The sequence below is a fragment of the Protopterus annectens genome, chromosome 2.part1 (assembly GCF_019279795.1).
Source record: "Protopterus annectens isolate FY-2018-M chromosome 2.part1, PAN1.0, whole genome shotgun sequence".
In the NCBI taxonomy this organism is placed as follows: domain Eukaryota; kingdom Metazoa; phylum Chordata; order Ceratodontiformes; family Protopteridae; genus Protopterus; species Protopterus annectens.
The window spans coordinates 927,718,215-927,739,737 of NC_056729.1; the positions used below are offsets into that span (position 1 = coordinate 927,718,215).

The 21,523-nt window shown below is 43.6% G+C and overlaps 1 protein-coding gene across 1 annotated transcript in view; it reads left to right on the forward strand.

Annotated features, from left to right (window-relative positions):
• Positions 1-20,440, forward strand: part of LOC122794282 (histone PARylation factor 1) — a gene marked incomplete in the record, with an annotated part of 658,055 nt that extends 637,615 nt beyond the window's left edge. The window contains 1 exon segment of the mRNA XM_044062558.1: positions 20,174-20,440. Coding sequence (XP_043918493.1) covers positions 20,174-20,305 — 132 coding nt within the window.
• Between the last annotated feature and the right edge of the window lie 1,083 nt (positions 20,441-21,523).

Genomic DNA, 21,523 nt, shown 5'->3' on the forward strand with positions numbered 1-21,523 from the left:
AAAGCTGGCATTATTTTAAAAAAATTGGCATATTGTCACAAAAGACAAATGGATCCTGGACATTATAAACAGAGGCTACAGATTTCATTTTCACACCCTTCCAAAAATGAGAGGCATGCCGAACCTGCCACACAATCAAAGGGCAGAGGCTCAAGTACAAATTTCAAAGCTCATGGGCATGAAAGCTATTCAAGAGGTACCTACTCACAAACAAAGTCAAGGTTTTTATTCCAGACTATTCCTGGTACCAAGGAAGGGAACAGATTGGAGACCCATTTTGGACTTATCCATCCTAAACACATTTCTACTTGTACCAAAATTCAACATGCTCACTTTACAGCAGCTTCTTCCCATGCTGGGCAAGGAGTCTTGGCTGGTAACATTGGACCTCAAGGAGGCATACCTGCATGTCCCAATCAGACAAAGCTGCAGAAGATACCTCAGATTTCTTGCAGGTTCAATCCAGTATCAATTCTCTGCATTGCCCTTTGGCTTATCTACTGCGCCCAGAGTATTCACGAAATGCCTGGCATCAGTAATTGCCTACTGCAGACTTCAAGGGATACAAATATACTCTTATTTGGATGACTGCCTGATCCAAGCGGACAGCAAACACATACTTCTGGAACATCTGGCGTATGTAACAAAGTTATTGAATTCCCTGGGATACACAGTCAACAAAGAGAAATCCAGGCTAACGCCATCTCAGAAAATAATTTTCCTGGGTGCCAACTTGGACACACACACCCAGATGGCCTACCTTACGCCAGAAAAACAGGGGCAACTAACTCAATACTTCAAGACACTAGCAAATTGTGCCAGGCTAACTGCAAGGAAATTCCTGCAGGCTCTGGGATTCATGGCATCTTGCATTCTACTAATCCCATGTGCAAAGTTGCATATGAGGAAACTTCAATGGTACCTAAAAAACCTATGGTCTCAACACAACCACAGTTTAGAAACAATACCACCACTAATTCCATGTTTGCAAAAGGAATTTCTATGGTGGGCTCAAGCATGCCAAACAAACACAGGTCTACCATTCTGCAAGCCTCAAGCAAATCAAGTCATCACAACAGACGCCTCAGACTACATCTGGGGGGCGTACATGACAGACCGGTGCATTCAGGGCAAATGGTCCCAAAAGGAAAAGCACCTTCACATCAGTCAAAAGGAGATGCTAGCAGTGATGAATGCTATTACAGCTTTCAAAGACCACCTGCATCCAGGTCAACTATTGATAAGAACAGACAACACCACAGTAATGTGGTACATAAACAAACAAGGAGGAACACATTCATACCCCCTTTGCAGGCTGGCCATGTCACTTTGGAACATGGCTCTGAAGATGCAAATCGAGCTTCAAGCACAGTATTTGCCAGGCAAGGAAAACACGCTGGCAGACAATCTAAGCAGAAATGTAACAGATCCACACGATTGGAAGTTGCATTCTCAAGTTTTTACAGAGATAATCCAAGCGTGGGGAAGGCCAGACATAGATCTCTTTGCCTCCCACAAAAATCATTAATTGACAAAATTCTGCTCAAGGACATTCCATCCAAAGGCCTGGAGAGTGGACGCCCTTTCTTTCAGTTGGACAGCACTGACAGTTTACGCCTTCCCACCTCTTCCTCTACTGCCCAAGGTGCTTTTGAAGGCAAGAGCAGACAGATCAAAGATGATACTAATTGCTCCAGACTGGCCAAGACAACACTGGTACCCACTCCGGAGGAGCCTGACGCATTCTCCTCCATGGACCCTATCTCTAATACCTCTTCTGACTCAGCACAGCTACAAAACTCTTCACAGTCAGCTGAAAACACTCAATGTGGCCGCATGGAAGATTCCTTAACATCACAACAGACCCTACTCTCCAAGGTGGTGCAGGATGTCATTTTGGAGGCCAGAAGGACATCTACTAGAAAAGCTTACTCCGCAAAATGGAAACGGTTTTGCGCTTGGAATAAGAAAAAGGGCCAGGATCCTGGCAAACTGAATTTGCCTCAAATATTACAGTATCTAGCTGAGCTGCTAAGTAGTGGACTTTCATTCTCCTCCATCAAAATCCATGCCTCAGCCATTTCTGCAGAATACAACACGGATCCACCTTTATTCTCTCACCCACTCTTAAGACAATTCCTCAGAGGGGCTAAGAATATAAGACCTCCAAGGAAACAACCAATCCCTGCTTGGGATCTTAATTACATTCTAGAAAAATTAACCTTGCCTCCGTTTGAGCCAGCTGCCTTAACAGATTTGCAATATTTGTCCTGGAAAACAGCTTTCCTTCTGGCTATTACCTCAGCTCGTAGGGTCTCGGAACTACAAGCCCTCATGGCTGTGCAGCCCTTTATCATCTTCCATCAGGACAGGGTTTCCCTACGAACCAACCCGTCATTTATGCCTAAGGTGGTATCCAGGGTAGCTTTAAATCAGGCCATACACTTACCTACTTTTTACCCTAACCCTCAAAACAAAGGGGAAAGGCTGCTACATTCCTTAGACATCCATAGACAGCTGCGTTACTATTTGGACAGAACAAAGCCTTTCAGAAAATCAGAACAACTCTTTGTGTCCTATGCTGTAGGAGCTCAAGGGAAGCCAATTTCCAAACAGACCATTTCAAAATGGATAGGCTACTGCATACGTTTTTGTTACTCTTTTCATGATAAATCTATACCTGCAGGCATCAGATCCCATTCCACAAGGGCCACAGCTACCTCTGTAGCCTTCCTCAGAGGAGTTCCTACCAAAGATATTTTGGAGGCAGCCACTTGGAGTTCTGTGCATACCTTCACTAAACACTACCACCTACCTTTATACTCCAAAACTAGAGCAGGCTTTGCCACTGCAGTGTTGCAGGGCATTCTGGCTCCTCCCAGTTCCACCTAGTGCCTACCAAGTGCTTACCACCCTGTGCGTAGCTTTGGGATTCTACCCATCTGTAATGACTGCAGCTGTATGCACGATGAACATAGTACAGTTTTGTAACTACCATAAATATAGATGTTAGAGTGCTAATACAGCTGCAGTCCAGGTTTCCCTCCCTCCTTCCCCTCTTGGGACAGGCCTAGTGGCTAACACCTCCTCATGCAACCGATTGCTATTTCTTTATGGTTATTTGCTTGCAACTACTGTTTTTTGATTATATTGCATTGCATTACTATATATATATATATATATATATATATATATATATATATATATATATATATATATATAAAATTATGTATTGCCTTCCTTCTGGGGGCAACTGACATCTGGGGCAAGAAGGACTGAAGAAAATGGCGTCGGCTGGTTCTTTTATACCCCTGTCGCACTGACGTCAGGGAAGAGGGCGACGACAACTGACGCCGGACCTAGACTTTGGAATTCGGCCGACCGAGGACCCGCCTGACGGCAGGAGAACCCATCTGTAATGACTGCAGCTGTATTAGCACTCGAACATCTACATTTATGGTAGGTACAAAACTGTACTTTTTAGACTTTGCTGTAGTTTTAATGGTAAGCTGTGATGGTCTGAAAACACCCTCAGAAGCCGATGCCTGCTCAGCGGCTCCAGACCCATCTGAGGGGTTAGTTTCTGTAGGCCCAATACCTTGAGTTTCCAGAGGCCTAGCCATCTCCACGTGGGAGTCTGAGGCGGCTTGTGGCTCTGAGGTAGCGGGAATCAGGGGCTGCGAAAGCGCCTCACTGAGAACCGGCGACTGGCCTAGAAGAGGCTTCATCGTCAGTTTTGGGCCTCAGATGCCTGTCCTTATCCTTGTCTTTGCATTTTTTGTGTATTCCGGTCGTCGGTTGTTCCGACGGCATGGTATAATTGAACCTTCGGGCAAAGTCAAACCGACGTTTAATAGTGCGCTTGTTAAATCTAGCACAAAACCGACAGCTAGTGACGTCGTGGTCTGGGCCTAAGCATGGAATACAGTAAGAATGAAAATCCTTATGAGGATACCATACCCATCTGTGATGAATAATGACACTGGATAGCCCAGATTCCAAATTATGCTAAGTACATAACTCTTTTTCTGCATGTTACATTTAAAACACCATAACCACATTTTAGACAGTTTCTGAAAATCTGCAATGCCCTCAGGTTTGGTAATGATTTGCTCCTGCATGGAGGTATTTTAGCAGTGAAATTGTCAATTGATGACCCTCATAGAGAGACAGCAGCTGTGCAAGTCTTGTTTTCCAATCCATCCAGTCTAAAAATGTTATCTTCCCTGTCATTAGGTAGGGGTGTCTAGTAGCCAGCTTAGGCATACCCTTAGTGGCTTTGGTAGAGGCTACAGAGGGGTCAGCTTGTGAGTTTTTCAAGTGTTTGTGACAGTCAAGCACTCTATAAAAATCTGTTTTTTTTTTCTTGGGTTGGCGGAAGAGAGGCTGGGTGTAAAGAGAAATCTTCAATGACATTTAATACAATATGGACTGGTGAGATAGCTAGTTGTCTGGGGGGTGACAAGCTTAAAAGATGCCTGTAATGCGTTCTGGCCTGAGAGAATTCCTTGCTTTTCCACTGAAAAACCTCTTTCATCTTCAGTAATGTATTCCCAAAGGATAAATCCTCTGCGGGATAAGAAAACAAAAAGGTATCATCTGAGTTAGAATCTGGATAGGATGGGCAGGTGTTCAGAATAAGATAACTCTTCCTCATCCTCAGATTGTGAAGACTCTGACTCCTCTTACAGAGGCATTTCTTGGTCTTTTAGTCTCTAGTGCCTGGCTGGTCTCCTAAATTTCATAAAGGCCATGACTACTACTACTTGCATTTTTTTTTTTTTTTTTATTGTGCACACACCTTTATTTAATTATCACTTGTGACATAGGGGTAATTTTACATTTATCCAAAAATAAACATTATACTTTACATGTATTGCAATATATCATCTAATCTAAGCAACATTACTTAAATTATTCAAATCCTGACCCCTTTTTTTAAACAAGACACACGTCTCTCAAACCATCACTTAAACATAAGCAATCATACATTTATATAAATGAAAGCAAACCACACCAACACAATCCTAGTTGCAAGCATTTTGCACCACAAACCATACTGACATACTCCCACTTGCAAACATTTATACATCACTTATAAGCTACCCAATCATTTTCAGTCAAACATTACATAGCTCATTTAAGTCCGGTCTTCTTTTAAACCTTATTCCTCCCCTGTATGTATTGTTCCTACAATTCCCAAATTCTTGAGCAATTTTTGGGAGATCCTCAGTTTTAATCTCTGTAGAAGTAGCAGACAACTGACGTAGACTGAGGAAGGCAGGCTGGCTGGTTCCTTTGGTTTAGGCATCTGTTTGGCAAGAGAGAACTAGTAATTGGGTGACTTCGGCTTCAGTCCAGGTTAAAGGTGTCTGTTTTTGAAGAAAAAAATGTGGGAAATGAACCTTCTCCTGTGATTACTTATGTTCAGATGTTGGAAACTGAGGCCTGCGTAGTGACCTCAGACCCAATGGATTTGGGAGGTCCTGCTTCCATGGATGCCCTCTGAAGGATCGCATCTGAAGGCTGGGGCCCTGGTAGTCTTTGTACCTGGAAGCTGCACAAGCATTTTACTAGGGTCGTGAGCCCTCTTAAGCGTCGATGCAGAAGGATTACCATTGTCTGCAGAGTCATTTTCTTTAGGTTTTATGTCTTTCCATTTTTTTTTTGGTAAGGTAGCAGTAGAAGCGGAGGAGTAGCAGGAGACAGTTATGAGGACTTCATGTGTGCCAAGAGGAATTTGGTCCTACAGTTAAGAGTTTTAGCTGTAAATCTAGCACAAACCTGACAACTGGAAATGTCATGCTGAGGCCCCAAACAAAACAGACAGAAAGAGTGAAAGTCTTTATGTGAGATATGCTTCCCATACCATACTTCAAGTAGTTAAATATTTTGAATGTTAATCAGAAAAATGAATTCTGTAACAGGGCACTTACGTAAAATCAGTTTGTAGAAACTGGAGGAAAATGAACTGGCTGACAAAACTGCAAGTTTCTAGTACTCATAGAAGTGTATCGGACTGCATGGCTAGAAAGAACTGAAGATCGTGCCAGTGGACGCCTCTCTTATACCCTGACATCCAAACATCTGCCATTGGGTGTCTATCGGCTAGGGACAATGAAAAGACTCTGGAAATCAGGACGATTGCGAGCTTCAGCATGGCAGGAAGACCAAGGATCAGTACTGCAACACTGATTACAAAGAGCATCATCGGATATGAAAGTTAGATTCTTACCATAATGTTAGATCTGTGTTGTCTTTCTCCATCTGGTTCACCTTTGTCCCCGTGCAAAAATTGTTACTAATGGGAATTGACTGTATTATTGAACTTGTCTGGAGCCTTATCATATATTTATCATTTTTTGGCACGATATTAGAAATGTTTCCTCTTTGTCCTTCATATAAGATATTACAGACACAATGGGGAAACTTGACCTGAGGTATTGCAGGGGACAAGAGGAAATTAAGATTATGGGAGAAGCCTGAGTCCTGGATCCAACAGCTTGGAAAAAAAGGCTCTGAGCTTGGATCCAATAACCCACATATTGCGCCAGACATAGAAAGACAACATGGCTATAGCATTATAAACGCATCATTTTTGATCTGTCAATTTTTATTGGTTTCTTAGCAGTTGGGTTCAAATCTGAATTGGCCATTATTTTAGCTCATGGCCACTAGAAAACTCTTGCACTCCTCCCTTACCCATAATGCACTATCCCTTAACATACCTCAAATCTCATTTGCCGCTTTCGCATTTAGACATACTCACTGGGAGCTCTCAAGCTTGTTAGTAGTTTTGTGAGCTATAAGTCAACTTTTTTCTATTACTTATTGCTGTATCATTAATCACATTAGATCTGATGATGTCTCCTTCATTCCTCCACATGATAGGGTCTTGGATCCGACCCTTGGATCCAGCTCGGCCACATTTCACAGACTTGCATCTGACTCTCAAGCTCCTCCCTCATACCTACAATGCCCTTCATCCACTCAACTACCTTTGATATCGTTTACTGCTTCAGCGAGTCAGATGTGGATTTCACACACTCAAGCATGGTTAGCTTTTTAGAGTCTCTCTTAAAATTCTAAGTGCCCTTGGCTGTATTTTTTTCCTCCCTCTTTTTTCATGTGTGTGTGTGTGTATGTGCATGTATTCTCATCATTCCTGTTTAAAAAAAAAAATTGTGTTCGTGAATAGTTGTTAAATCTGTTAGTTATTGTTAAATTTACTAGTACTTGGTTATAATTATATTCAAACTTTTAACTTTGCTTTCCTTTTGGCTTCAGTAGTTCTTTACCATTCTACTTGCCATTTTCTATTATTTGGTTTTTGGTGGGCTTTTCTACGTTATGGCTGACAGATTGGATCCCGGCTTCAAACGGTGCACTTGTGTGGGCATAAAATCCCTAATCAGGATGCAGACTATCTAAAAGCTGAATGTTGCATCTGCACTGCTTTAATCCTTGGGCTTTAGCCGACAGACTGAACAAACTCATTCTTGGGGCCGCCTTTCTTCCTCGACTGAGGCTCAGACCCTTTTCTTGGCTTCTTACTCCACTGTTTCTACTAAGGAATCTTAAAAGAGGTCTTGCCTCCCCGAGGGACTCTCTCGAGCTTAAGAAGTCCAAGAAATCTGCGTATTCGATTCCTTTTGGATCCGCAGAAGTTAGCTCCCAGACACGATCCTACTGTCTCCTTTGATCCGTGGGAGATTACAATTTCCCCAATGCCTTTGTCGGCTCTGACTTCGGATCCTGTTTCCTTGGATCCTAGGACCTCAATGAAGTCTCCTACCCTGTTCTCTAATTCAGAGCTCTTCCAGCTCCCCCTCCCCTTGTCGGCTTCTTCCAGTACTTCAAGACGCTGGTCCAGGTGGACATGGACAGGATGATGAGAGGTTTCTTAAGGCCCAGATCCAGAGGAGGGTAGACTCAGCTCCGTCCCATCGGATCTGTGAGTTACCCAGGTCCCCTCTTCAGCACTCCTCCAAACTGTCCATCTGCTTCAGAGCCATGGGATTCAGGATTTCCATGTATTTTGGACTCTGCACAAAGGAAGCTTTTTTCCTCTAAGCCAAGGATGCCTTGATGAGCCCTATTCCAGCCCCTTCGGAGAAGGAGTCTCAGAGCTGTGGCATCAGTGTTGGCTCCAGGGGACTGGGATTGACTCCGTCTTTAATGGAGTTGCCTTCCCTTAAGCACTTCAGCACTTAATAGCTAGTGTCTGATCCCTTCTTAGGGCCTTGGATCTGGGGTGAGCCCTACCCTTTTTTCCTCTGTAATTTCTGGTACTTCGGCCTTCCCACTAGAGGAGAATGTTTTCTCCTGGGTTGGAGATTGTCACACAATTTCCTCAATCCACCTCTGTACCTCCATCGGACCCAGGCCTTTCTTCCTCTTGTCCTGCCACTAGTCTTCCTGTCCCAAGCGTCAGACAAGAGTTACATACTCAAGGGCGGGTCTCCTTTTTCTGATACTTTCCAGAATACCCACCTGAGGAGGTCCCTTGGAAGAAGACATGCAAAAGGAGACACATGGACTCCCCAACTGAGGATACAGACTTTGATGAGGGGGAAGGATCCCCCCTATCCCCACCTGAAGACATGTCCTTTAGAGACTTTTTACAGATCCTGAAGTGAAAAGATGGGTGCTCTCTCCAACTTCCTTTGAGGAGTCCGTTCTCTTTTAGTATGTTGCCATGCATGGAAGGAACCAGACACCACCAAGGTCATACTCAAGCAGCCCAATAGGTTTTTAGTACCCTCTGCAGACAGGAAACACTGGAGTAAGGGTCCTGTAGTCGATGCTGTCATGGTGGTCGTGGCCACCAAGAAAGAGCTGGCAGAGGAAAATGCCAGTGGCCATCTGCCAAATGAGTCCAGAGCATTGGAGAGAATTGGGAAGCGGGTTTACGCCTCGGCAACCTTTGCACTGAGGTCGTGAAACCATCTGGTTCATTTCACCAGGCTTCAGAGGGACCTGATCAAAGAACTATCAGCTTCCCGATGAGTTCTTGCCTGCAGAGGAATTTAAGAAAATTTCTCCCAAGCTGACTACTCTTCCATCGCTGACTCTTTGAGGTTAATTACCCACACCATGGAGGGCACCTCCAAGAAGCTGGTTCAAGTCTTTCCCTAAGGGGGCATGCCTGGATGAGGCTATGTGATTTTGTGGAGCCCTTTAAGGCATCATTTGTTAATGCCCCTTATGATGGCTTTTCTCTTTTTGTGCCTTCGATTAGAGACCTGCATAGAAAAGGGCGGGACGACCTGTTCTGCTGTTGGAATTAAGTTTTTCACCCCCAGAGGTCTAGTTTTCTACCCCCAGAAGTCTTTTTCCAGAAACCAGCTTGATGACAAGAAAATGTGGTTCCGCAAGTCCCAAGATCCTTTCCAGGACACGCGCAGATAACTCTTGAGGCAGAGGAAGAGGGTTTGATGGTCGATGCTGCCCCAGAGGTAGAGGGGGTTCGCAGAACTAGGTCTTTAGGGAACCCCCTTTTGATAAGCCCTGCCAGTGCTCTTGAGGCACTACCTGGCTTCTCTTCTCTTCTCTGGAAGCAGTTGGAAGATGATTAGCTTTGCACCCAGAAGCCTGGACAAAATTGACTCAAAACCATTGGGTGCTAAGCATTGATATCCAGAGGTGGTTATATTCCCTTTTCCCTTCCCCCTCTGAATTCAAGAAGCCTCCTGGATGTGCCACCCATTCAGTGGGAGTAGGCAGCACAGGAAATTCAACAGCTGCTGCAAAAGAAAGTCATCCATGAGCTCCCAGCCAAACAGTGGAGATTTGGAACCTACTCCCATTTTTTAGTGTCGAAAAAGAAAGGGGACCCAAGACCCATTCTGGATCTCTGCAAGTTAAACGAATATGTAAAGAAAGCAAGGTTCTGAATGGTTACGGTTCAGTCCATTCTGTCATTGTTGCACAAGGATGACAGGACGTACTCGGTAGATCTCAAGGACACACACACTATCACATCAAAATAGGCAGGCGCTCCAGCAGATATCTGCGCTTCCAGCTGGAAGCCAATCATTACCAATTCAGAACGCTGCCCTTTGGGCTCACCACAGCCCCCTGGATGTTCAAATGCATGGCAGTGGTAGCAGCTCACTTTAGGCTCAAGGGATTCCAAGTGTTTCTGTATTTAGACAATTGGCTCCTAACTGCTCCCACAAGGCATCGGCTAATCAAAGCCAAGAATTACTGAATCCAGTTATCACATTCCCTGGGCATCACCATAAACATGAGCAAATCCAGTTGGTCTCCCAACACAGAACACGGAATTCATAGGTACGCAGCTCAGTACAAGGGATCAGATAACCTCTCTTCCTTCACCAAATGCATGGCGGTGGTAGCCACTCACTTGAGATTCAAGGGATTCCAGGTGTTTCCATATTAAGATGATTGGCTACTAACCGCCCCCTTGAAGCATCAACTGATTCAAGCTAGGGACTACTTACTCCAGTTAGCTGAATCCCTGGACATCACCATAAATATGGACAAGTCCATTCTTACTCCAGTTCAGACTTAGAGTTCATAGGTACGCAGCTCAGTACCAGATATCAGATAGCTTCTGTTGCTCTACACCGTATAACCATTCTGAGAAATCAAGTCCCCTCTCCTCATCTGATCTTGCAGGTCCTTGGTTCCAAGTTCACAGCCATCCTATTAGTTCCCCTGGCCAAGTTCTTCATGCATGTTCTACAGTGGACACCAGCCAATCAGTGGTCCATTCTAAGTCCTTGTCTTTTTTCACCAAATTGACTTCCACTTGCAAACGTCATGTCAGTTAATGGATTCATTCTAACAATGTTATTCTCGACTGACTCTTTGTCAGTGATCCTCCAATAGCCACCGTGACCACAGATGCTTCCCAGTTCGGGGGGGGGGGGGGCATTACAATGGGAAGATCAATTTGCATCTCAATGCCCTAGAGATGAGAGTTGTCCTTCTAATGTTGCAAGCCTTTCAGGACTTTCTTCCTCTTGGGACTATTGCAGTACACACCAACATGTGAGTTGTCTGGTCCATCAACAAGAAAGGAGGAACCTGCCCCCCCCCCCCCCCCAAGCAGGGAGGCCATGAGAGTGTGGTAATGGGCGATCTCTTCAGACTACTGTCTAATTGCAGCGCACATTCCAGAGAAAACCAGTGATCTGGCGGACAGACTCAGCAGGTTGCCTCAGATTCTACACAAGTGGTCCCTCAATCAATCAGTAGCAAACATAATCGTCAGCAGTCTGGGTCAACCTTGTTGTGACCTCTTTGCCTCTCCCCTCAACAACAAATGCAGCAAGTTTTTTCACTCTGATCCCTCCTCCAGGGGAGTCCCTGAGGGATGCTATAGTCCACGATAGTCCTCCGGGTCTCCTGTTTGCTTACTCTCCTCTCTCACTCTTCCCCAAATTTCTTAAGAAGGCAAGCAGATTGAAAAGTTCAGTCATCTTCATTGCCCTCTTCCGGCCTCACCAAGTGTGGTTCCTCTTCCTATAGTCTCAACTAAAGTATCCTCCCTGGATACTGGAACCCACTCAGGACCTCCGATCTCACCCATCAGGGATTCAACACCCAAATCTTCAACCCTGAAATTGACCTTTTCGTTTCTCCAATTCCAACCTTGATTAGACAGTCCAGGCTTCAGTCCCCGGTCAGAAAAATTCTTCTAGCATTACAAAAGGCTTCCACTAAGAGAGTTTATAATAGCAAGTGGAAGAGATTTGTTGTTTCAGCTACCAGCAGGAACATTAATCCATTCTCAGCACCTGTTTCAGGTGTGTTGTTCTTTTCTCTACCCTTTCAGTGAGAGTGCTGTCTTTTCCACTGTTAAGCTACAGTTGGCTGCTATTTCTAATTTTCACACGGCTAGTCAGACACATTCCTTGCTCATATTCAGATTATGTAAATCCTTCATGAAGGGTGTTTTCTTATTGAGACCCCCATTAGGGATCCTTCTCCTTTTGACCTTATGCTGGTGTTGCAGGCATTGACGCGGGTCCCCTTTGAACCTGCAGCTCCTTGTGACATGAAGTTTCTATCCTGGAAAACAGCTCTGTTGGTGGCTGTCACTTCTACCAAGAGGATTTCTAAACTTCAAGCTCTGTCTTCTAAGCCTCCTTACATTTTATTCCTTAGAGATAGTTTCCTTACGCATGAATCCATCCTTTATGCCTAAAGTGGCTACAGAAAGTAATATCAATCAATCCATTCAACTTCCAGTGTTCTTTTCCAGCTTTTCAAAGGGGAAGATGTTCTTGACCTTTTAGATGTTCATAGACAGCTCCGTTTCTATTTACAGAGGACCGAGCAATACAGAAAGTCTGATTAGCTTTTTATAACCTTTTCTTCTAATAGACTTGGTCAAGCAGTATCAAAAGTTACCCCCTGGCAAAATGGATCTGATTGCATCTTCTTCATTTATTCTTCATAGGGTTGCAGTTATCTAAACCCCAAGGGCAAATTCTACTCCAGGGCCATGGCTACGTCCTCAGCTTTCTATGCTAGAACCTGTATTGATGACATTTGTGTGGCAGCTACATGGTCTAATAATCTCACCTTTGTGTCACGTTACAAGTTGGATGTTATTTCCAGGAGCAGAGCCTCCTTGGCCTCGAAGGTGCTCCAGCATGTCCTTCCATGAAGGCCAACCAAGGTTCTCATATTTGGGGAATCTGACCCTATTGTGAAGGTGAATGAAGGCGACTTAAAAAGTTATGTCTTACCATAACTTGGTATCTATGTTGTCTTCCTTCATCCATCCTCACTTTCCCACCCAACCATCCCCCTGCCTTTCTTCTTGAGGAACCTGGATGAGCTCAGGACTGTTGGGTCCTGTGTCTGACCCTCTTCTGCCAGCCTTTGATGTCTGTGTGGCTTGACTGAATTTGGCAAACTCGATCTGAAGCAGTTGGGTGGATGCAGGGTATTGTGGTTTTTAGGGAGGAGCTTGAGAGATCCAAGACTGTAGAAAGTGGCCAAGCTGGATCCGCGGGTAGGATCCAAGACCCTATTATAAGGATGCATGAAGGAAGACAACACAGATGCCAAGTTATGGTAAGATAACTTATTTACTGCATATTTCTTTTCTGTACTTGCAGATGCTGTGTTCTAAAAAATATTACATTGTTACTATGATTTCCAAACCTCTGCTACTGTGAAGGAAAAAGTTCTGCCAAATTACATATTTAATTTTCTATCCAATACATGTTATTGCTATGAGAGAAACCAGTTTTACTTTATATAATTCTACCAACAACCCTTCGAGTGATGCCTCAGTTACAAATCCAATTACAATGTAGCAACTTTTGGTGGTCTTTAAAGCAGTTTTTCTACTGACTGTATTTCAAGTTGTGAATGACTTTTACCATAATTTACCAACAGTAACAGTGTATTTGAAGTACTTGAAGTCAGAGATTTGTTTTTCAATTTTTCTGTCAAAGTTAGGTTCACAAGGTAACTATTTTCCAAGCAAGGAATACACTGAATGATTTTGGGGATAAAAGGTGGCTGCAAGAAATCTGATAGCATAGTTTCATATCAGGTTGGTCTTGACTGAGAAAAAATATATACTGGTGTGTGACTAATCAAGCAGTTCACTTGTGACTGAATTTAATGTGTTTATTTGAGGAGGGGTGATTCATTGATGTTCATCGGATGGGTTCTCCTGCCGTCAGGCGGGTCCTCAGTCGGCCGAATTCCAAAGTCTAGGTCCGGCGTCGGTTGTCGTCGTTTCTTCCCTGACGTCAGTGCGACAGGGGTATAATGGAACCAGCCAACGCCATTTTCTTCAGTCTTTCTTGCAGAGCGGTGCCCTAAGCAGAAGCAGTTCGCAAGTGCCGGTCGGCCAGCTCCTGAGATTACGAAAATTTGGAAACCGAAGTCTTCTTAAAAGCTAAGTACCCCGTTGGGGAAACTTTTCTTGCCTCAGACCGATGTTAGACAAAGTTAATAATTGTATTTCTTGTGGGAAGCAAATACCGCATAAGGATTTCCATTCCCTCTGTATACCTTGTTTAGGCCCAGACCACAACGTCTTGGTCTGTCGTTTTTGTGCTACTTTCAACAAACGCACTATTAAGCGTCGGGCAGAGCTCGCCCAGCATTAGTTTGGGAAAGCATTTAACTATACTATGTCGTCGGATACTCCGACTCCGGTTTTGTCTAAAAAATGCAAAGACAAGGACCGACACACGAGGACCGCGGCCTCTACCGACACCACGCCAAAGCCGACTACACGTGGTCCGATTCTCAGCGAGGCACCTACGCAGCCCCTGACTACCGACGACGCTTCTTTGGCGGTGTCTCCTGTGCCCGAGGTCGCAGGCTCCTCGGCCCACACTCTGACTACAGATACCGAAGCCATTCTTGGCGTTGAATCTCAGAATGTGGACAGGTCCACCTCCACTCAAGGTGTCTTCAGACCTTCCTCTTCTTTCTCCATCAAGGCTTTCACTAAGTCTAAAGCAACCTTGCACTCTAAGAGACCAGCTACACAGGGCCCATCTCCAGGTCCCATGCCTAAGAAACAGATGCTTAAAATGGCTGAGGATTTAATTACTCTTATCAGAGGTTCTCAGCCCCCTCCGGACAAAAGGCCCAGAGTGGAGGAAGATTCCCCCACCTCTGATCAGGGCTCCATTATTTCAGAACATTCTGATGATCAGGAACTTTCTTACTCCCCTTTCGAAGATTCTGATGCGGAGGAGTCCATTCCTTCTGTCTCCCCCCCCAGAGGATTACTCATTTGGGGAAACACTTCCACTGGGAAGGCCAAGATTATTCAGACTCCAAGAAAAGGCTCAAGGAATTTCTCTTGCTACCTTAGCACAAGCCTCTGGTATACCTCCTGTCTTGGACATCCTAGATGATGTTTACTCGGAGGCTTGCCTTAACCCGGACTCTCTACCTCCAGCTACAGTTAAGCCTGACAGGTACTACAGGGTTCGTGACTCACACCAGTTTTTATACAAAAGCCATGCTGCTGACCCAGAAACCATCTCACAGGGCCCCAAGGGAGTTAAGGCCTCCATTGCTACAAATCCATTACCTTCCGAGAGAGATTCCAGATCATTAGAAAGGTGGGGAAAAAAGGTATATACCTCGGCTACCTTATCCATGAGGGTCTTAAACTGTCAGTTTCATATGCAAAAATACCAACAGTTTTTGTTATCACAATTGAAAAGTAAAATGTCACAGCCTGAACAACCAGACTTGAAGGAGTTGCAGGATTTGATGCATAGTGCAGAGCAAGTGGGTAAGCATACCTTACAATGTGGTTTTGATGCTCTAGAGGCTTCATGCAGAGCTGCTGTTACAGGATCAGTCATACGTAATCATGCCTGGCTCAAGGAACAAGCCTTGCCTGATCATGTCAAAGCTAAATTATTAGACGCCCCTCTTCAAAAGGATGTACTATTTGGTGCTAAGGCTGAGGAGGTGTTAAGGAAAATGGAGGAAAAGGCTAAATCAATGCAAACCGTGAAAGAATTTCTACAGGTACAACCCCCACATTTTAGTAGAAATTGGCCTTCCAAAAAACTGGTCCTTTCCTGCCACGGACAGACCACAAAGAGGCAGATATAGGCGCCCGAGGGGCAGAGGACAATCCCAAGGATCGTTTAGAGGCAGACAATGGCAAGCTCCTGCACAAAGAGGTGGTGAGGATAACTCGCAATCTTTCAGAAAGCAAACCTAATGACTTTCCCCTTTGCATGCCAACCAAGTCTCAAATGGCAGCCCCTTTAGGAGGAAAGCTGGCATTATTTTCAAGAAATTGGCATGTTGTTACAAAGGACAAATGGATCCTGGACATTATAAACAGAGGCTACAGATTCCATTTTCACACCCTTCCAAAAATGAGAGGCATGCCAAACCTGCCACACAATCAAAGGGCAGAGGCACAAAGACAAATCACAGATCTCATAAACATGAAAGCTATTAAAGAGGTACCTACGCACAAACAAGGTCAAGGTTTTTATTCCAAACTATTTCTGGTGCCAAGGAAGGGAAAAGATTGGAGACCTATTTTGGACCTTTCCTAAACACATTTCTACTCGTACCAAAATTCAAGATGCTCACTCTACAGCAACTTCTTCCCATGCTGGGCAAGGAGTCTTGGCTGTTAACATTGGACCTCAAGGAGGCATACCTGCATGTCCCAATCAGACAGAATTGCAGAAGGTACCTCAGGTTTCTTGCAGGTTCAACCCATTATCAATTCTCTGCATTGCCCTTTGGCTTATCTACTGCGCCCAGAGTATTCACGAAATGCCTGGCATCAGTAATTGCCTACTGCAGACTTCAAGGGATACAAATATACCCCTATTTGGACGACTGCCTGATCCAAGCGGACAGCAAGCACATTCTTCTGAAACATCTGGCTTATGTAATAAGGTTGTTGAACTCTCTGGGATACACAGTCAACAAAAAGAAATCAAGGTTAATACCCTCTCTGAAGATAATTTTCCTGGGTGCCAATTTGGACACAAACACCCAGATGGCCTACCTCACGCCAGAGAAGCAGGGGCAACTAAATCAATACTTCAGAACACTAGCAAATTGCACCAGGCTGACTGCAAGGAAAATCCTGCAGGCTCTGGGATTCATGGCATCTTGCATCTTACTAATCCCTTGTGCAAAGCTGCATATGAGGAAACTACAATGGTACCTGAACATATGGTCTTAACACAGCCACAGTTTGGAAACAATAATACCACTAATTCCATGTCTGCAAAAGGAATTTCTGTGGTGGGCTCAAACATGTCAAACAAACACAGGTCTTCATTCAGCAAGCCTCAAGCAAATCAAGTCATCACAACAGACGCCTCGGACTACGCTTGGGGGCCGCACATGACAGACCGGTGCATTCAGGGCAAATGGTCCCAAAAAGAGAAGCACCTTCACATCAATCTAAAAGAAATGCTAGCAGTAATAAATGCTATTATAGCTTTCAAGGACCTTCTACAACCAGGTCAGCTATTGATAAGAACGGACAACACCACAGTTATGTGGTACATAAACAAACAGGGAGGAATACTTTCTTACTCCCTATGCAGACTGGCCATGTCACTTTGGAACATGGCCATGGACTTACAAATAGAATTACAAGCACAGTACTTGCCAGGCAAGGAAAACACTCTGGCAGACAACCTAAGCAGGAATATGACAGATCCACACAAATGGAAATTGCATCCAGAAGTTTTTACAGAAATAATCCAAGAATGGGGAAGGCCAGACATAGATCTCTTTGCCTCCTACAAAAATCATCAGTTGACAAAATTCTGCTCAAGGATCTTCCATCCAAAGGCCTGGAGAGTGGACGCTGTCTCTTTCAGTTGGACATCAATGACAGTTTATACCTTCCCACCTCTTCCTCTGCTGCCCAAAGTTCTACTGAAAACCAGAGCAGACAGACCAAAAATGATTCTCATTGCTCCAGACTGGCCAAGGCAACACTGGTACCCACTCCTGAGGAGCCTGACTCATTTGCCACCATGGACCCTGCCTCTAATGCCTCTTCTTCTGACTCAGCACAGCTTCAAAACTCTTCACAGCCAGCTAAAAACACTCAATCTAGCCGCATGGAAGATTCCTTAGCATCACAACAGGCCCTACTCCCCAAGGAGGTGCAGGATGTCATTTTGGAGGCCAGAAGGCCATCAACTAGAAAGGCTTACTCTGCAAAATGGAAACGTTTTTGTGTCTGGAATGAGAAAAAGGGCCAGGATCCTGGAAAACTGAATTTACCTCAAATACTACAGTATTTGGCTGAACTGCTAAGCAGTGGACTTTCTTTCTCCTCCATCAATATCCATGCCTCAGCCATTTCTGCAGAATACAACACTGATCCACCTTTATTCTCTCACCCTCTCTTAAGACAGTTCCTCAGAGGGGCTAAGAATTTAAGACCTCCAAGGAAACAACTAATACCTGCTTGGGATCTTAATTTCATTCTGGAAAAACTGACCTTGCCTCCCTTTGAGCCAGCTGCCTCATCAGATTTGCAATATTTGTCCTGGAAAACAGCTTTCCTTCTGGCTATCACCTCAGCTCGTAGAGTTTCAGAACTACAGGCTCTCATGGCTGTCCAGCCTTTTATCATCTTCCATCAGGACAGAGTTTCCTTACAAACCAACCCGTCCTTTATGCCTAAAGTGGTATCCAGGGTAGCTTTAAATCAGGCCATACATTTACTTACTTTTTATCCTAATCCTCAAAACAAAGGGGAGAGATTACTACATTCCTTGGACATCCACAGACAACTGCGTTATTATTTGGACAGAACAAAGCCTTTCAGAAAATCAGAACAGCTGTTTGTGGCCTATGCGGTAGGAGCTCAAGGAAAGCCAATTTCCAAACAGACAATCTCAAAATGGATAGCCCACTGCATACGCTTCTGCTATTCCTTTCATGGCAAAACTGTTCCTACAGACATTAGAACTCATTCCACTAGGGCCACAGCCACCTCTGTAGCCTTCCTCAGAGGAGTTCCTACCAAGGATATTTTAGAAGCAGCCACTTGGAGTTCTGTGCATACCTTCTCCAAGCACTACAACCTACCATTATACTCCAAATCTAGAGCAGGCTTTGCCACTGCCGTCTTGCAGGGCATTCTGGCTCCTCCTACTTCCACCTAGTGCCTACCACCCCTTTCTTAGCTTTGGGATTCTACCCATCTGTTATGACTGCAGCTGTATGCACGATGAACATAGTACAGTTTTGTACCTACCATAAATGTAGATGTTCGAGTGCTAATACAGCTGCAGTCCAGGTTTCCCTCTTGGGACAGGCCTATAGGCTAACACATCCTCATACAACCTGATTGGGGTATTCATTTATGATGTATTTGCTTGCAACTACTGTATTTTGGTTATATTGCACTGCATTATTACACAAATTTATGTATTGCCTTCCTTCTGGGGGCACCTGACATCTGGGGCAAGAAAAACTGAAGAAAATGGTGTTGGCTGGTTCCTTTATATCCCTGTCGCACTGACGTCAGGGAAGAAGCAACGACAACTGATGCCGGACCTAGACTTTGGAATTCAGCCGACCGAGGACCCACCTGACGGCAGGAGAACCCATCTGTTATGACTGCAGCTGTATTAGCACTCGAACATCTACATTTATGGTAGGTACAAAACTGTACTTTACTCAGAAAGCTAATTAAAATAAGTATCAATTCTGTTTTGATTATTGACAGCAGAGAGAGATGAAGCCTTGAGTGTGGTGCAGACTTCCTGGGATTAGTGAGTGACCCAGGTGCTTAAGGAGCCAATGTGAGGAAATGCTGACCACCAGCTCACCCATACGGTAACACACAGCTGTGTAACAGTTAACCAGACATGCAGTAGCTGAAATTTTTTGAAGTGCTGATATAATTTTGGATGTCTTCACTATGCTTTGTAATAAAAGCAAGCTCATTGGTGAAAAAAAAATTAGTATCTTTATACACTTGAATGCATGCATAGTGATGGTCTGCAAAGAGGCATAAGGAACTAAGTGGATTTTGACTAGGCTGAAATATGTGATCAGCAATGTTAGCCATGTATCCGAATGTGTGTGTGTTGTATATTGTGAAAAAAGAGAATATTTTGACATAATGAGGGAATGACAGGCATTGAATATTGCATTAATTAAAAAGGGTGACCTATTGGCCCCATGTGCTTGTAGAGTCTAGTAAAGGCACATTGTAACAGTAGTGTTACTGATTGTTTGTAGTTCAAACAGTAAAAAAAAAAGTGTGCAAGTTGCAGAAGTGATTCTTTTGTGCAGGTCCACTGTTGGGGCGGCTTGTCAGATGCTTTGCATTGCACTGATGACTACTTCTGAAGAAAGACACTAGCAATGCTGAAAATAATAATGCAGATTAACTAGTATGATAATCAGAAAAGGTAACAGGCTGTATTAAGTGAAGCTGTAGATTAATGTGATCAAACTGCAAGTATTGCCATTAAATAGATAAGGTGAGTGCTGAAGGGGTAGCTTTCAAATACAGCATACGAAAGGGTGTCATGGAAAAGCTTTCTTGGGAAGATTCTGCTTGCAGTTATATAATTGGATTTTTTTGTATGACTATTACATTACAGATGAGTACAGAATATGTAGATTGCAGTATATATTTACCTTCTGAGTGAGGTTACCCAAGTTTTTTTTTTTTTTTCTTAAATAGTATTTTCACAAAGTGGTCCGTCAGCTGTTGCCACTTGCTTACAACCTTCTAAAGAGAAATCTGTTTGCTGAGATTATTGAAGCACATTTGGACAATAGAAACAAAGATCCGGTGGACCAGCTAGCCACGTAACAAAGATATTGGACAATCCGTGTGGATTTCACGGCATGGATTTTGCATCATCTTGGATTTAAATACTTTGTGATATTAGTCCTTACTGTACAGGCTGTTTGATATAATTTTGTAATAAATTTATATTTCAACATATTCTTCTTTAGTGAACCAAGCTCTTCCTTAACAGTGGTGACTGCATTCTTCTGCCATGTGGCATTCAGGAGGAGATTCTAGCAGTACTAGTAGTAATCTACAACGTGAAACAGCTGTATAGCTGCAGTGATACACTGGAGCTGTAATACAGGTAGGATTGACATTTAAAGCTTGTTTCTTTATATTTTGCATTGTTTATTAACGTGTAAGCTTTCACATATATATTCTTGGCTCCAGTGTAGCAACTGTTTGCTTTCATTCAAGTCAGATATAGAGTGGGGGAAAAAAAACATGGCAGTGGCAAACATTTTTCTCTTCCCTGTAGCCCTTACTATGTATGCTTCTTGATTTTATGGATAGAAAGCTAAGGGCACCAGTGATGCGTGGTAGCTTTTGAAAACAAGATTTGACAGTCACATTTATAAAAGTTTACTTTTTATTGCTCAGTGCATCCCTTTGAGTCATTGTTTAATTTAACATTAACCCTAACTTTGGTAAGCTCTCTGTATTGATCCTGTTGGTTCATCCTTTCTGCAGAATCAAACAGAAAGCCGCAAACCACCTTATTAAATAATATAAAATAACCAATAGGTTGCATTGTTGACTGTCATGGGGTTAATAGATCAATTAAACAATAAAAAGTTTTATTGACGAAAGTGCTCAATTTTTTATGTAATTCTATGTTAATAAAAGAGCATTTCGGACTCAGCAACTTTTAGTGCTGACTTTATTGTTTATTAGTGGTTTTGAGCACTAAATTACCACCAGTCTTTTTCTGGTTTATGGTTCATCCTTTCTCCCAGACAGATTTCTGTAGCTTTTCAAAATATTCCAGGTGTGCAGTCATATGTTAGCATGCATTCTGATTTTATGTGCTAAGGGTACATAAGCATACCTAACTCCATAGCTCACCAAATGTTCTCCTGTATCACAGTATTCAACACTGTAGAGATCTCCTGCCAAGGATAGCCTAATGTCTGGCCAGTATACCAAAGCCTTTAGATCTTGTATGCATCATACGCCAGAAGTATGCTTCCAGTTCAGACTGTAGGGCATAAAGGTGACATATGGACACAGTTATCC